A 15273-nucleotide genomic window follows, 5' to 3' on the forward strand; every position below is an offset into this window, starting at 1 on the left:
AAGGCCCTGCTGGTCACTCACGTGGGCCAAAGCAGAGCTCAGGTCTGGGCTGGCGTTTGCCAACCAGTCCTTGGTTCTGTAAGGAAAATGGTTTTTTTCAGATTTCTATTCAAACACTTTCCCCCCTAACTCCTGAAAAAACAAGGTGAAATACTTTACAGCTGGTAACAGAGCTATAAATTATTATAATGGAATAATTACACTAAGATTCAAAGGGGGATTTAGCTTACACTTTATTTCATAATTATAAATCATGAAGTGTACTTTACTCTGTTTATTTTCATGTGAGGAAATTATTGCTGTTGACCCACAGACACTTTTGTGTGCATGTGAAAGAGAGAGAATCTGATTTATTTGTAACCACTCATTAAATAAGGGCAGAACCCAGTTCTGACTGGGATCAGTGAGAATCTCTGCTTTTGCCATTAGTAGGGTTTGAACTAAACCCAAACAGTTCCTTCTGGCTTTGTCCTACATCATTTTAAACTAGAAATGTGGTAAAATTTAGAGAAGGAAAAAAAAACCTTTTGGGTGAATGCTCACCCACTGAGGGGAATCAACGCCTGAGATTACATTAAATATCTATTTTCTGTGAAAATCCGATTTAATACCAACAACCAAAAAAAAAGCCCCAAAGCTGCAGCTAACTGAATAAGCATTGAAAAGAAGGCAAGCAGGAGGAAGCAGCGTGGTTTGGAGCAGCTGGTGGGTGTCTGAGGAGCTTTTTCCTCACGGCTTTCCTCAGCTACCAGATCAACGCGCGGACGGAGCTGGCCGTGCGCTACAACGACATCTCCCCGCTGGAGAACCACCACTGCGCCGTGGCCTTCCAGATCATCTCCCAGCCTGAATTCAACATCTTCTCCAACGTGGACCAGGACCAGTTCAAGCAGATAAGACAGGTAGGAGTGCTGCTCCCGCACACGCCGTTCCTGAGGTTATAAACGCGCGCGGACTTCCCTGCTCCACGATGAGAGTGACTCATCCTCCCTGGAGGGCAGGGCTGAAAAAGCCCCTTGAATTGGGAGGATCCAAGAGGGATTCTTGGAAAATTTCCACAGCAGCACTCCCTGGAATGCGTTGCTGAGGAATAATGAGTACATCCTGGCTATTAAAGCCTATGACATTTTGGGGGTAGATGTTTATATTGTTGGAGGAGACAATTAGCACTGACTGGGGAAGGATTAAGCTCTCAGGGCAGAAGTTTGTGCTGTACAGGAACACTGTATTAATTTTAAGAGGGGCTTCAAAAGGGGAAAAGAATTTGCAACAGCAGAGCACTTGTACTGTTGGAAGAAGCCCTGGTACACTGGGAGTCGTCACAGTTATCTCTGAGGCACTGAACAATGTTACAAATCCCATCAGGGCTCTAAGGGCCAAAATTCAGTCTTAATTTCCACATTACACCTTCCTTACACACCGAGTGAAGAAGCAGTATAAGGGCTGGTGTGAGTTCCTGATTCTGCCAGTGTGTGGGAAAATGGCACGGGCCCAAAAGGGACTGTTCTGCATGAAAACCCACAACTTTAAATTAACCACATGTTTTCCCATCATAAACTCTGCACAGCAGGAGGATACAGAGCTCCCTGTCCACATCCAAGTGTTTCAAAGCCCTTAATCCAAAGAGGGTGGGCACAACTGGCATCCACACCATGATTTTTGTCTCAGGGCCACTAAGAGTCAGCAGCAAAACTCACAGTGCCTTCCAAGGAGAGGAAAGTGGATTTTGGCAGCCAGAGTGTGGCTTTTAACATCCTATTGTACAGTTTGCTTTTCTACAATTAGTCAATGAGAAAGGAAAAACCTCAGTGTCTCTGGAATGTCACATAAAACCATGATCCTCATGTACCACGAACTCTTTATAACCCTCTTCCCATTTCCTTGGCAGTTCCAAGTCAGGAACTTCCCCTTCCAGCATGAGCAATTCAGTGCATCTGAGGCATTTCGTGTGCAAGACAGACCCTACTTGGCTTTGCAATAGCAGACCTTGTAAGGAATGTCAAGTTAATATGTGAACATGTTTTCTTTGCTAGGGGATAATTACGTTAATACTGGCTACAGACATGGCGAGACATGCAGAAATACTGGACTCTTTCAAGGAAAAAATGGAAAATTTTGATTACACAAATGAAGAACACATGACCTGTGTAAGGAGGTTTTGTGGATTGTTATTTTTCTGTGCATGGAGTGAAAGCTTGTAGATTAACTTTTGTTTGTTGAAAAACCAAGATTCAATATATGTTATCAAAAAATAATCCCTCCTACATTTTCTGCCCCACCAAAAATAATTACAATTTGGAAGTGTTCTATATTAAATAGATTTTTCCAGCTTTAGAAATCCTGGAGTCCCATCAAGAAAATAAAAAAAAAAATTTACTCTACTAGGCCACAAATTCTTATCATCCTTTACTATGGGGCAAGAAAAATCCGTAAGAGTAAAACCTCTTGTCTCCTCTATTCCCCAGTGCAATTGTGTTTGATTTCCAGGGAAATCTTTTCCCAGCTGCAAAAAAATGTAATGGTCACTTGTGACTGAATCTCTTCATGCAGCAGATAAGTGCACATCCCACTGTGACACATCCCAGAGCTGCAGAGGGGGGAAGCAAGGCAGAGAGGGGATAAGTGATTTACACAGTGCAGCTGAGAGAGGGAAAAAGGATCCAGATCATTTAAGACCTCTGGTTAAATCCTGAAATCGTCCTTTCTGGTTGAAAGCATTGCTGGGACAGGGGTTATGGAAAGGGGGAAAAGGGCTGGCTTTAGGACTGCAGGGTTGAAGTGTGATCCTCTTTCAGCTGAAGATGGTGCTGATAAAATGCTGTGACATCTCCAATGAAGTCCGCCCGATGGAGGTAGCGGAGCCCTGGGTAGATTGCTTACTGGAGGAGTATTTTATGCAGGTAAGAGTGAGGGAGAGATGCAATTGCACAATTTCACTATTTTCTGCTATTTCCAAATCCCACAGGTGCTTCACTGTCTGACAGCCCAGGCTGGTTCTAGCTCAAACTACCAGGTTTAGTGGCAGTTACCCTGCCCATGGCAGGGGGTTGGAACTGGATGATCTTTAAGGTCCTTTCCAACCCAAACCATTCTATGATTCCATGGAAAGCTTCTTTTACAAAAAGTCAGAGAAGGATGCCAGCAAAAGAACCTGCCCAGTGAGCAAGTGGATGCAACTGATTTTCTCTTTTAATCACTAGTAAAGAATGAGATATAATTTCTGTTTGAATACCTGAAAATAATCACTCTCTGGAGAACAAATTCCTTCTCTTTCAGAGCAGCAAGGGCCATTACCAGCTTTCTAGATACTCTGAAATACTTCACCTCACAAGTCCACTGGGTTTGCAAAGGGAGTCAGCCACCCTGCAAGGCTGGAGGTGAACACTTTGATGCTGGTGCTGAGCAGAAATAACTGAACAGAATTCTCTTTATTCAGATGTTGCTCTCCACAAGGCAGAGACATTGGCCTGAGGGAAGCACATCACTATTCTGTGCTATCTACAGCCACCTCTGTGATCTGCATCTGAGGGCTGCTCACCTGCTTGGTGCATCACTCTCCCCGCAGCCTCCTAGACAGGATTAATATTTGTTATCTCTGGCTTTGTTATCTCTGGGTTGTTTCTCTGGCTGTTCCAGAGTGACCGAGAAAAATCCGAGGGGCTCCCGGTGGCGCCGTTCATGGACCGCGACAAAGTGACCAAACCGACGGCACAGATCGGATTCCTCAAGTTCGTCCTCATCCCCATGTTTGAAACAGTGACAAAGGTAAAGTCACCCAGGGGCAGAAACCAGCGAGGGGGAGAGCAGAGCTTCCCTCTGGTGTTTGCCCCATCCAGGGAAATGGGGATGTACCTTCCTGTGGTATTCACATTGAACAGAGAGACTCCTGAGAGATTTCTCCTGAGAGAAGCTGTGAGAGAGGCAGAGAAAAGAGAATCAAAACAATTCTTGTCTCATTCACTGCTCCCTGTTTGTGCCCATGTGGAATGTGTTCTGGAGATCGTTTACCCAAGGCGATTGCTTGACTGGATTCTGGTGATGGTGTTTTGGAGTCATTGACCAGTTGGATCCACAGCTGTGTTGGGACTCTCAGGAGAATCACGGGTCTGCTGGTTAGTTAGTTAGTGATATAGTATAATATAGTTTAATAAAGTAATTAATTAGCCTTCTGAAATCATTGGAGTTCAGGCATCATTCTTCCCACATTGGGGAACCCAGCACTGATACCTTCCACACCCCGTTTTCCGCATGTACAGCCAAATAATGGAGCAAGTTGAGGAATGCAAAAGGAAATGCTGATAGTCTTTGTCTTGTTTCCACCTAGCTGTTCCCAGAAGTGGAGGAGGTGATGCTCCAGCCTCTGTGGGAATCCAGGGACCACTACGAGGGGTTAAAACAGATAGATGATGCTATGAAAGAGGTAAACTCCAATTATCTCCTTGATACAGCAAACATTATAATTTAATAAGCCAAACATAATAATTAAGCAGCAGGTTAATTCTGAAACAGTGGGAATGCTTGTGGCACAACCATTATCCTGAGAAACTCATTCATTAGACCTGTCTGGAGAGAGGTGTGTGCCACAAGCAGTAAAAACATGTCCTTGCAGAGTCCTCCAGGAACCACACAAGTATGGGCATGAGACAGGAGCTGCTTGCAAGGCACAGACCCCAGGAATAACCCCCTGAAGGGAGCACACCTCCCCCTGGAGAGATCTGCCCTCCCTTGGGAAGGAGTTTGCCTGGGTTACACGGCAGCAAAACATTCTGGGGTTGGGCAGTTCAAGGCTCTGCAGCACCAGTGCATGAGTTTATTTTCTGAGAAGGAATTTCCAGTCACCTGTGTGTCATCAAGATGTGCTTGGGATTTTATGGGGAATCACTCTGTCATGCAAAGTACCCAGGAGGATTAAACACACAACCAGTGAAACCCTTTAATTGCCCATTGGGGACTTTAATGTACAGAGCATCTCTCATTTTATCAGGCTCAGGGCAGGTGGGGATTCCAGGTAACCACATTTGCTGTCTCTCAGCAGATCTGCATTGCCTCAGGAGCCTGGCAGGGCAGGGACCAGTGCCCAGGGCAGCAGTCAGAGTGCTGGTCCAGCTCCCTGCAGCCTGTGACAATGGCCCTGCACTCCTTTCTTGCACACCTCTTCCAGTGCCTCTTTTCCCTGCCAAGATCCACGACAAAACCTGCCCTAATGGCATTACAGAGTAAGGAGTTTCTGACATGAAAAAATTCATCATGTAGCCAGGGTGCTATCAGCCACTCCATCATTAAAATAAGTTGGGAAGTGCCCTGGAGCACGAGTTGTGCTGATACTGTTTGATGTGTGGGCAATGAAGGTTCCTCCACTTGATCATCCATGAGTGGAACAGTAGCTTTGCTGTAGCTCCCATCTCCTCCCAAGTGCTTTGGAGACTCCCTCAGCAGTTGAAGTACTGAGGCTTGTTGATCAAAGAGCACAGGCTCTGGGGGCACTAAATTTTAAAGGAGAACAAAGCCTTTTAGGCATTTTTCCATTTAGACAGGAGCATTTGTCAAACGAGGGCAAAAGAACTCAAATACAACTGCCAGACTTTCTGAGTTCTATTCATCTTTCCAGTTGAGCTGAGATTTTACTTCTGGTTTACAGAAGCTGTCAAAACAGCATTTTTATACAAACTGATGGAGCTTTAATTACAGTGTATTGGCACAAGAGGTCTTAAAAAAATAGGAGCTGCTTGAATTCAGAAATATTCTGAAACAAGAGGACTTAATTAATAATCTGAGAGCCTAGTACAATAGCTGATGAGAAAGACTGAGTTCTGTTTACCCAGGACGTTCATCCAGAGCTGTTTGGATGAAACAATGCCTGTGATATTCCAAGCTGCTGCCTATTATTTCCCAGGAAATGTTGCACATGCCTTGTGGAGAGCTGAGCATGGGACTCACAGCAGCACTGTGTGTGTGAGTCAGGGGGGATTAATCCTGCTCTGCTCTTCATTCCAGCTGCAGAAACAGAAGAGTGAAGGTTTGACCACCGGCAGTACCGAAAAGTGAGAGGAAACAGCCTTTGAACAAATAAACCACGAGCCTCGAGGCTACTCTGGTTTGAGAAATGCTGTATTAGCCAAGCAGAGGTGGTGGCTACGTCACAATCCAAGTGGGACCATACAGGGAGAGATGGATCCACAGCCTGCAGCCTCCTCACAGAGGTGCTGCTGCCGTCGGACACCGCGGGCTCCCCAGACTCTGGCATTCCCACCACAGCCTCCTGGCAGGATTCCCCAGGCTCCAGCATTCCCACCACAGCCTCCTGGCAGGATTCCCCAGGCTCCAGCATTCCCACCACAGCCTCCTGGCAGGATTCCCCAGGCTCCAGCATTCCCACCACAGCCTCCTGGCAGGATTCCCCAGGCTCCAGCATTCCCACCACAGCCTCCTGGCAGGATTCTCCCTGCGGATACTGCTCAGGCTGCAGCACAGCTCCAACCCTCAGCAGATCTGCCTTTTGGGTGACCCAGCTGCCTGCAGTCTGTAGAGACAAATCAGAGTTTAGCTAAGGGAGCCTTTTTCTGGGGAATGATCCCCTGGCACCAGGGGTTGTTTTAGTCAGGACACTCTCTATATGTGTACAGCAGTATGCTAATTACAGCAGAGCTCACCAGATGCTTATACACTGACCAGGGTCCAGGCATACATTTTTGTTTGCCTGGTAGGCCCTAATGACACATTTCTCCTCATTATTCTCTGAATTTTATAGTGTTCACAGTACATTCAGAAGCCCAGCATAGTGGATGCAATTTTCTTTTTTTTTTTTTTTTTTTTCTACACTAGAAGAAATCAGAAGAATCCTTAGTGAGTTTGCAGGGTCGCTTTGTGGCCTGGTACAGCTGGACACCATGGGATCCTTCAGCATGAGCAAAGAAGGGAACACAAAGCTGAAAAAACATGGTGCAAACACATTTTTATCCTTGTTGATGCAAAAAAAAACCCAACAAGAGACACCTTCAAAGATGTACAGATTTTTTTTTTTTTTTACTTTTAAACCGATCTGCTAAATAATATATTCTTCTACAGAAATGGGTGTTATTGTTTCATTTTGTGTATGTGTTCACATGAGAACAGTCCATGTTCCTAAAGACCAATGCTCCCATGATGAACAGGGGAAGGGGCTGTACAGGAGGGGAGAGGGATGGTTTTCCTTGGAGGAGAAGCCTTAGAATTATTCCTGTGGGACGTCATGGAAAGCTGCAGTTCCATGGATGGTTTTGTGATGGTTGGGAGCCAAGCTCTGCCCGGGGGTTGCAGCTGTGTGAACAGACAGTGCTGGGATTGATTCCTGTGCACCAGCTCCCCAAAGGGAAGGCTGCAATAAATCCCCCACGAGAATGAAGCCACAGCCATGCTGCTCACCTGGTTTCTCCCAGCTGGGAAAGGCTGTCCTCGCTGAGGGTTTCAGACCCTACTGTGGTGTGGCTGTTGGGAGCAGGGATTCCCTGCACCCTGGCGTGCTGGCATCTCCCACATTGGCAGTCACAGGCATGGACATGGCTCAGGTTCCCCTTGGCTCCCCAGCTCTGCAGAGCCCAGAGCTGCAGCTGGTTTGTCAGAGGGATGAGCAGGAGGGGACAGCCTTTCCCCCCATGGCCCAGGAGACACTTCAGCCTCTCTGGCAGGTCTCTGGAACCAGCCCTGAACAGCAAATCTTGCCTTCTGCTCTGGAAATTCAGATTGTTCTCCTGTTGTTTCTGCACATTAATCCTGAGTTTAACTCTCCTTTCTCCCCCAGTGCCATTTCCTGTGTTTGGTCTCTTTCATTAGAACACAAACTGTGTTATTTCAGTTACTCTCCAATCTCTCAGGGAGATCCAAATTACCCCAAAAACTCCATCCCTCATCTCTGTTCCTACCTGGAAGTTTCCAGAGACCCAGGACAGACTCACAGCTAGTTCTGTCTGCTGGTGCCTCCTCCTTTAAACAGCTTTTTGAGTGTGGTTTTGGGCTTTCTGCTGCAAACTGGAAAGGGCTCTGATCCCTGGATTTGAACAGATCCTAAGGGAAATGAAAAGATCCAAGCACAGGGTCAGCTCTGACTCACACAGACATCTTCATGAATGGATGAACTACACCCTAGTTTTGATTAACCTCAAACTTCTGATGCTTGAAGGTCAAACCTGAATTATGTGGTTTGTGCCCTTTTTCCTTCCTAAATCTTATAATCCAAAGTACGTTCCCAGGTTGTTCCTCTGTGGAATTCTTCACTACTTTTGCACAAGTAAATCGAATTTACCGTCTCCATTCAAGCGGATTTCCGTCACAAATCAGCTCCCAGGGCAGATGAGCTGTGCAGGAGCCATGAACAATTGCTTAGGCCTTGCCAGCTCCTGCACTGAGCCACTCACACCAGATGAGAAAAACTGCTGTGCAAACTTGACTGCCCCCTCCTGCCACTAAAACTTCCTAAGAGTTAGATGCTGATAGGAAGTTTCATTTCAGCTGGAAGGATTTTCTCTAACCACAAAGCCAAATCCAGCAAGTATTTATCCATGTGCTTGGCTCCCACCAGCCTAGCCATGGACCCTGGCACAAAGGAGCTTCTTGCACAGTGCAGGCTCCTTGGCTTTCTCTGACTGAAAGATTTTTGGGGATTGATGGTTTGTTTTGGCCTCCACCGTTTTTAGGAGCAATCAAAAAAAACTGTTTACTGCAGAGAGATGGACAAAAGGCATCGATGAAATCCTGCTGAATATTTTGGAGCTGCATCAGAAACATGGAAAAAGGGAATGCAACTCATTCTCAGGGCTGTAGTAGTGACTGTGGTGATGCTGTAATGTGCTGTGAGGGTTATTGAAAGAATAGGCAACACCCAGGCTGCTTTCATAGACAGATGTAAAATTAAAAAAAAAAAAAAATGCAATCACAACCAGTTGATGGTATAAATGGGAATACCATACTATTTTTTTAATCTCATTTGTCTTTGTTATATTATATTTCTATGAGACAGTCCTCCCAAGATATGTTTAACCAAAGGAAATGCATGGCATTCTCTTATAATTCTAGTTTCTTATGCTTTTCCCACAATATTGAACATTGTGATTCATATGCTAATTAAAGGATTTGAGAATCTCAGGCAATCAGCCCATTAAAATGTCACACATTTTCAAGGTGACATTTTAAAACTAGACTTAGCATGAGAATGAAGTTTTTTGAGGCAGGGAGACAGATGTCTCCAGTGTGATTTAATCTTTTCTCCCCCATTCCAATGACTAAGAGTGGGTATTGTGTCTCAGTGCTGTTTCTGTTTGCAGTAGGTGTCTTACAGAGAATTTTCTACGACCTGTTGCAGCTTTCAGCATCATGACAATGCCAGGTGCACCCCAGCCTTGCACTGCTGTCCTGGACTTGTGATCAAAGCTGAACATGAAATGGGTTATAACAATTCCACACCATTTAGCCTGGGAAATTAACAATGAGCTCTGGGATTTTACTTCCTTTTTTTTAAGCTGTGAGATCCCACAGCCCATTACTCTGTGTTTTAGTACGTTTTGATAATCAGATCAAATGAGGCTGCATGTCTTGGGAGGGAAACAGCTTTTTAAAAATGTGAGTGCCCCCACACCGGCCAATTTACAGGGGAAGTTTAGTGTCTGTTAATACAGGAGTCATGTAATGCCACAGGAGTATCTGTGCATGGAAATTGTTCATCTCAGAGCTGCCTCTGAGCAGAATAACAACAGCATCTGCCCCATGTGGGAGTTTGAGCCTGTCAGGAGAAGCCCTGTCATGCACTGTTCAATTTTCCCATTTTAAACAGCAGGTTTTTGCTGCAAACTACCCCTTCTCTTCAAAAACATCTGAAGGGCAAGTTTTCCTTCATGCCTGGTCTGTGGGATTAAGAGCACATACACTGCTTTTATTGTCCTGTCATACTGTAAAAATTTCTGTGAGGAAGCAAACAGAGTGGGCAAATCATCTGCCCCACTAACACAAAATCTCTCCAATTTGCCTGTTTCCCATCTCCTTGATTTACCTGTGGCTATAAAACAAAGGAACAAGCCTGTCATGGATGAGGAGCACTCAACCCCCAGCCCACAGGAAGAGTTGATAGGAAAGGAGCCTCATGTAGGGCCATCCAGCTGCTGCTCTGACTCCCAACTCAAAGAAATTACTGCCCAAGAGGTGGTTCTGGGGCCTCCTGAGCCACCCTTCTGTATGCACCACCCTCCTCCACACAGCACCCTTGTCAATAGGATTGTTTAGTACCAGAAACACATAGCAAATACTTTCTGAAGTGTGGTTAAAATCAAAGAGCTTGGATGCTCCTTTTCTAGGCAAGAAGGCAGAGCAGCAGGTGATCTCTCCTTTCTCTCAGCTCTCCAGGGCAGTGCCTAGGCAGAGATGTTGTTTGCACTCTGAAAAAATGGGATGCTGGAGGTCTGTGTGTGAATGCTGTGATGGCACAAAAACCCAGTAAGTCATAATAATAAACTTAATAATCTGCCACTGGCTTCAAATCCCTTCTAGAGCAAGTCAGCGAGCCAGGGCTTCCCTCTCCTTTCAAACAGGGAGACCCACATTTGTAAAGCACTTTGTGGTTTTTTGGATGCAAAAACCAACAGTTCCCATTATCAGAAAATAAAAACTTCTGGCCAAACCCACTTTTTGGATGTGCTCACAAAGGAAGGAGCTGTAACCAACAGGTCAGACATGGTGGTGTAGCAAATCTGGCCCTTGGCTAGTGAGAAGTCAAACTCACACACACAAAAAAAAGCTTTCTGGCTACTTTGGCAGGTAGTCAGGAATCACAGGTGTACTCAGGCACAAGCACACACATAAAGCAGCTATCTGTAGACATTTTTGTAACACCACTCTTGGCTCTGTTGCAAGACAAACTTAGAACCAGGAGGGTTTGGAAAGTGCAAACCGGTGTTGTCGCAGCCAACGTTTGCTATAAAGCCTCTGAGGCAAAATCTGTTTTCCAAACTGTGTGGAAGCACAGTTACAGCCTGGCTGGCAGACCCAGCAGATCCTCTGCCCTAGAGCTCCAAATTGATAGGGACTTGGAGCAACTCTGTCATTTTATTAAAAAAAAAAGCTTTTTCTCAGCCCACTGATGGTGTTCAGAGCTCAGGACAGCTGGGACACGCTCCAGGCTGGAAAATGGCATGAGAAAATCAACACAAAAATACATAAATCCTCCTCAAATTTGTGTGCCCAAGCCATGCCTTCTGGAATGCCCTGCTAGCAGCTGCCCTGGGTAAGCCCTGGAAGCCAATTTGTCTCTCAGCGCTGCTGAGACCACTTCAGGGCTGGCCAAAATTACAGCTTGTTATTCAGGGCATTGACAAAACACAGCTTAAACACCAACAGGCTTGGGGCACTAATCACCTCGCTAGGAAGGTGGAAAGATTTCCCTTTTGATGAGCAAATTCCCCACCAAAAAACCCCAAGAGCCCAAAAACCAGTACAAACTTGAAAGCTCGAAATTTCATTTTCTTTACTGAGCAAGCCCCAGCTAAATGAAATGAGCATTCAGAGCAGTGCTTATGTGTTTGAGTTATTATTTCCCTTAAAAAAAAAAATTCATTTCAGGCAGAGTTATATTAAAAAACAAACCCCTACCATGCCTGTTAGAAGTGTTTTCCACCACTTTTCCTTGCCAGGCTTTGGAACAGCCATGGAAACTCATGGTTGTGGTTGGGATCCCTGCTGCCCTTGGGCCCTGTGGAGAGTGGTGGGCAGCAAAGACATGGATGAGGCACAGGGAGCTGTGCAGGCAGCAGGTTAAGCACCCACCAAACCCTGCTCACAGTGGGAATTTGGTGCTTCCCCGGTGGCAGCTGCCCTCCCACCACTCCCCAGTGCTGCCTGGGGCAACTGGAACCACCGGTGCCTCCAGGACTGGCTGCAGGGAGGTGATTTCTTATGGTGGGGAAGAGCTGAAGAAATTTGTTCCTAAAGTTTATGGAGTCACAAGTCTAAAAAAAAATATGTTCCTAAATGTTCTGGGGTCACAGGTCTAAAACACCGTGTCCTCCTGACAGTTCACCGGGGCAGCGTGTGTGTCATAAAGGACGATTTCATTTCTTCATTTCTTTTCTTCTTCATTTTTCTCCCCCTCACCCAGGACTTTGATCCTCCTCCTCCTCCTCTTGCCTGCTGTGTGTGTTGCCAAGGGCAGCTCTCCAGGGGCAGTGACTCTTCCCAGCTCCTTTGCCTGCAGAGGAAACATCACCCATTTTAGGGCTCTTGAGCCAAGGCTGCGTCATCCAGAGCCAGGGAGATCCTGGCTTGTAATGGACAAAAAGCACAGGAATCTGCCCTTTATTTACAGTCTTTAATTTTATCCTCCCAGCTGTGTCATTTCTCCACCCTGCACGGTGATTTACTCCTTGACCTGTGCTTCAAGCTGCCTTTTCCACCCGTGCAGGAAGCAGCAGGTGGTGCCTGATGGCTGCACCTTCATAAAACACTGAGCTGGGACAGATCATCCAGCTTCATCCACTGGCAACTGCATGCAAAAGGCAGGGAAAAAAAGGCATTTCTAAGCCTACATTTTTATTTATGTATTTATCTAACTGTTTCTACTGAGGAGAAAATTGTGAGCACTCAGCAGCTCCCACAGCCTTGAACTGCACTGAATTGTAGACATTCACATGGCTTCACGTAGGTGTTCTACAGATCCAGGCATCCTTTGCATGAAAATACCTAAAATTAAATTGAAAAGGTTACAGGCTGATTAGTATTAAAAGCGTGTACCAATTAGTATGGTACAGCTCTTTCTTTCAAACATGAACTATGCAGGCTAACTCAGAGTGCTTAATACTTTCAATGCTGAGATTAAGTCCATTATTTCCAGTGCAACAACCTTGTAACACCTCTGAAATTATCTCCAGATCGAAGGTCTTTTCTCATCCCAGTCGTTAACATTTAACTGGGGAGACAATAATCACTCTGAAAGACACATTGTACATGGAGAGGGGTTCGATGTCGTGACTTGCAGGAGGAACTCAGAGTTTGCAGAGTGAGAATGGTGTTTGCAGACTGTAAAAGTGAATAACAACCCCTGGGACATTCTTTCGAAAAAGAACTGAGTCCTTTGCTTTGCTTCATGGATGGATTTATTACTCCACACTGTGGGGTCAAAATCAAAGCCTGTTTGCCAGATCAGGTTTTTAAATTTTATTTTTGAGCCCTGTCTTTTTCAGAGCTCAGCAAAAGGTTGATTTCACCACCCTGAGTCATATCAGAATGTGCCCTCTGAATGTGCATTTACCCAGGGCAGTCTTCCTGAAGCTGCAGGCTGGTGCCTCCAAGGAACTGCCCGGGAAATGAGCTTCTCTGTAAACACACCAGGGCAGATGGAAGTGCCTGGGTGAGCTCTGGGTATGTGGCACATGCTGCCCTTGCTGCCCTGTCCCAGCTGCTGCTATTCCTCTACTGCCTGGGACACAGCCATGGATGCTCTGTGCTGTGGGGCTCCTTTCCTTCCTTTCTTTTCCTCCCTCCCTCCCCAGAGGAGGAATCACTGCAGGCATTAAGGAGCATCTGCAGCCAAATCCTTTTGCCATTTCCCTCGGTGCACAGCAGGAGAATTTTGATCTGCAGGACAGGGAGCTCATGCTCCAATTTGCACTCCCAGCAAGGCCAGTCCCTTTACAGAGCGACAGGACAAGGGGAAGTGGCTTCAAACCAGAAGACAGTAGGGTTAGATTAGATATTAGTAATAAATTGTCCCCTGTGAGGATGGGCAGGCCCTGGCACAGGGTGCCCAGAGCAGCTGGGGCTGCCCCTGGATCCCTGGCAGTGCCCAAGGCCAGGTTGGACACTGGGGCTTGGAGCAGCCTGGGGTACTAGAAGGTGTCCCTGCCCATGGCAGGGGAGTGGAACAAGATGATCTTGAAGGTCCTCTCCAACCCAAACCATTCTTGGATTCTGTTTTAGGCTCAGGAAGGGCACTGGGGTCCCTCCTGCTGCAGGGGTTCTGTGCAAGGTGCAGCCCCCAGGGCAGCAGAGGCAGGAGCTGAGCCAGAGGGACACAGGACACTGACACCTCTCACCTGGACCTGGTGCAAAGAATAAAACTGAGGGCTGGGCTGGCTTTAGCCAGGAGCAAAGTGCCAGGCACTGCTGCCAAGCACCAGAATAAGGTCACATGGACACCAGTTAAATGTCTCCATGCTGCTGGTGTGTCTCTCAAGTCGCAATACCACCTTTAGCAAAGTAGGTTTGGCAGTTCCATTTGCACACAAATTTGCAGACCAGGCTCATTAGGCAAAATTCCAGTGAGAGATTCATGGATGGAAGAGGCCTAACAGGTGGATTCCTGCCATGTGATGGCTGCAGTGTCTACATCAGGCATGATTTTACCTCCTTCTGCCCAAATACAGGTTCATCAGCTGGCATCAGCTCCAGCCACGTTCCACACTGCCCAAAGCTGAAATCTTTTATCTTCTCCACTATCTCATTTTTTCAGCATTATAGTATTAGCTACTCCAGTCCATTAAGAGCCTCTTTTTAGCCCATCTAAATGTATTCTCATGTAAGGAAAAGCAGCACAGTAACAAGGACATGTATAAGAGCCTGACATTTCTTTTCATGCTGGTAAATACTGTTCACAATGTCCCAGAAGAGCATTAATGTCTGTCTTTACACAGGTGAAGGGGACTAATAATTTGAAAGGACTCCCCATCTTTGAGGGCTGTTTCATTATCCCTTCACAAAACACATTGAAATCCTTCACATGACACCCACATCAGTCTCCCCACTCCCAGCTGCACAACCACTGTTCTAAAGAATTGCCAAGGGAGGATCAAAGAAGAAAATTGCACAAAATTTTTAGATTGTTTTTTTTTATCCTCAGGGAGTTAGCGGGGTGGAGAGGATAATAGCCACTTTTCTCAGTGATTACGTGGTGCTGGCAGTAAATTTTGCAACTATTAAAAGCTACTGATCACTTCCAACACCTCTGCCAGGAATATGAATCCATAAGAAATGTACATCAGCCACCCAGCCCTGAGTGGTCCCACAGGCAGAGCCACCAGAAAGACAAACAAGCCCCTAAAACCACAACAGCTGAGTGGAGCCACAGCTACCCTCTCAACACTGAGTTTACCATGAAGTTTTCCCAGTATTTCCTTTCTCCATATCAAGCTGAGATTTACCACTTAGCAATTTTACAATGATCACAGATGCTAGTGAGTGTCTCTGATGTGAATCATCCCAAGTGGGTTTGGCTCAAGCTGCAACTTTGACCTCAAATCTGAGGCTTAACCTCTCAAATCT

At 46.1% G+C, this 15273-nt stretch overlaps 1 protein-coding gene across 3 annotated transcripts in view; it reads left to right on the forward strand.

Annotated features, from left to right (window-relative positions):
- Positions 1-7068, forward strand: part of PDE9A (phosphodiesterase 9A) — a 52102-nt gene extending 45034 nt beyond the window's left edge. For all 3 annotated transcript variants that reach the window (XM_053971613.1, XM_053971615.1, XM_053971614.1), the window contains 6 exons: positions 746-902; positions 2034-2147; positions 2796-2900; positions 3637-3765; positions 4325-4420; positions 5995-7068. In XM_053971613.1, coding sequence (XP_053827588.1) covers positions 746-902; positions 2034-2147; positions 2796-2900; positions 3637-3765; positions 4325-4420; positions 5995-6045 — 652 coding nt within the window. In that variant the 3' untranslated portion in view covers positions 6046-7068. The remainder of the gene's footprint in view (positions 1-745; positions 903-2033; positions 2148-2795; positions 2901-3636; positions 3766-4324; positions 4421-5994) is intronic.
- The last annotated feature ends 8205 nt before the right edge of the window (positions 7069-15273 follow it).

Source organism: Vidua macroura, chromosome 2, assembly GCF_024509145.1.
Source record: "Vidua macroura isolate BioBank_ID:100142 chromosome 2, ASM2450914v1, whole genome shotgun sequence".
Lineage (NCBI taxonomy): Eukaryota > Metazoa > Chordata > Aves > Passeriformes > Viduidae > Vidua > Vidua macroura.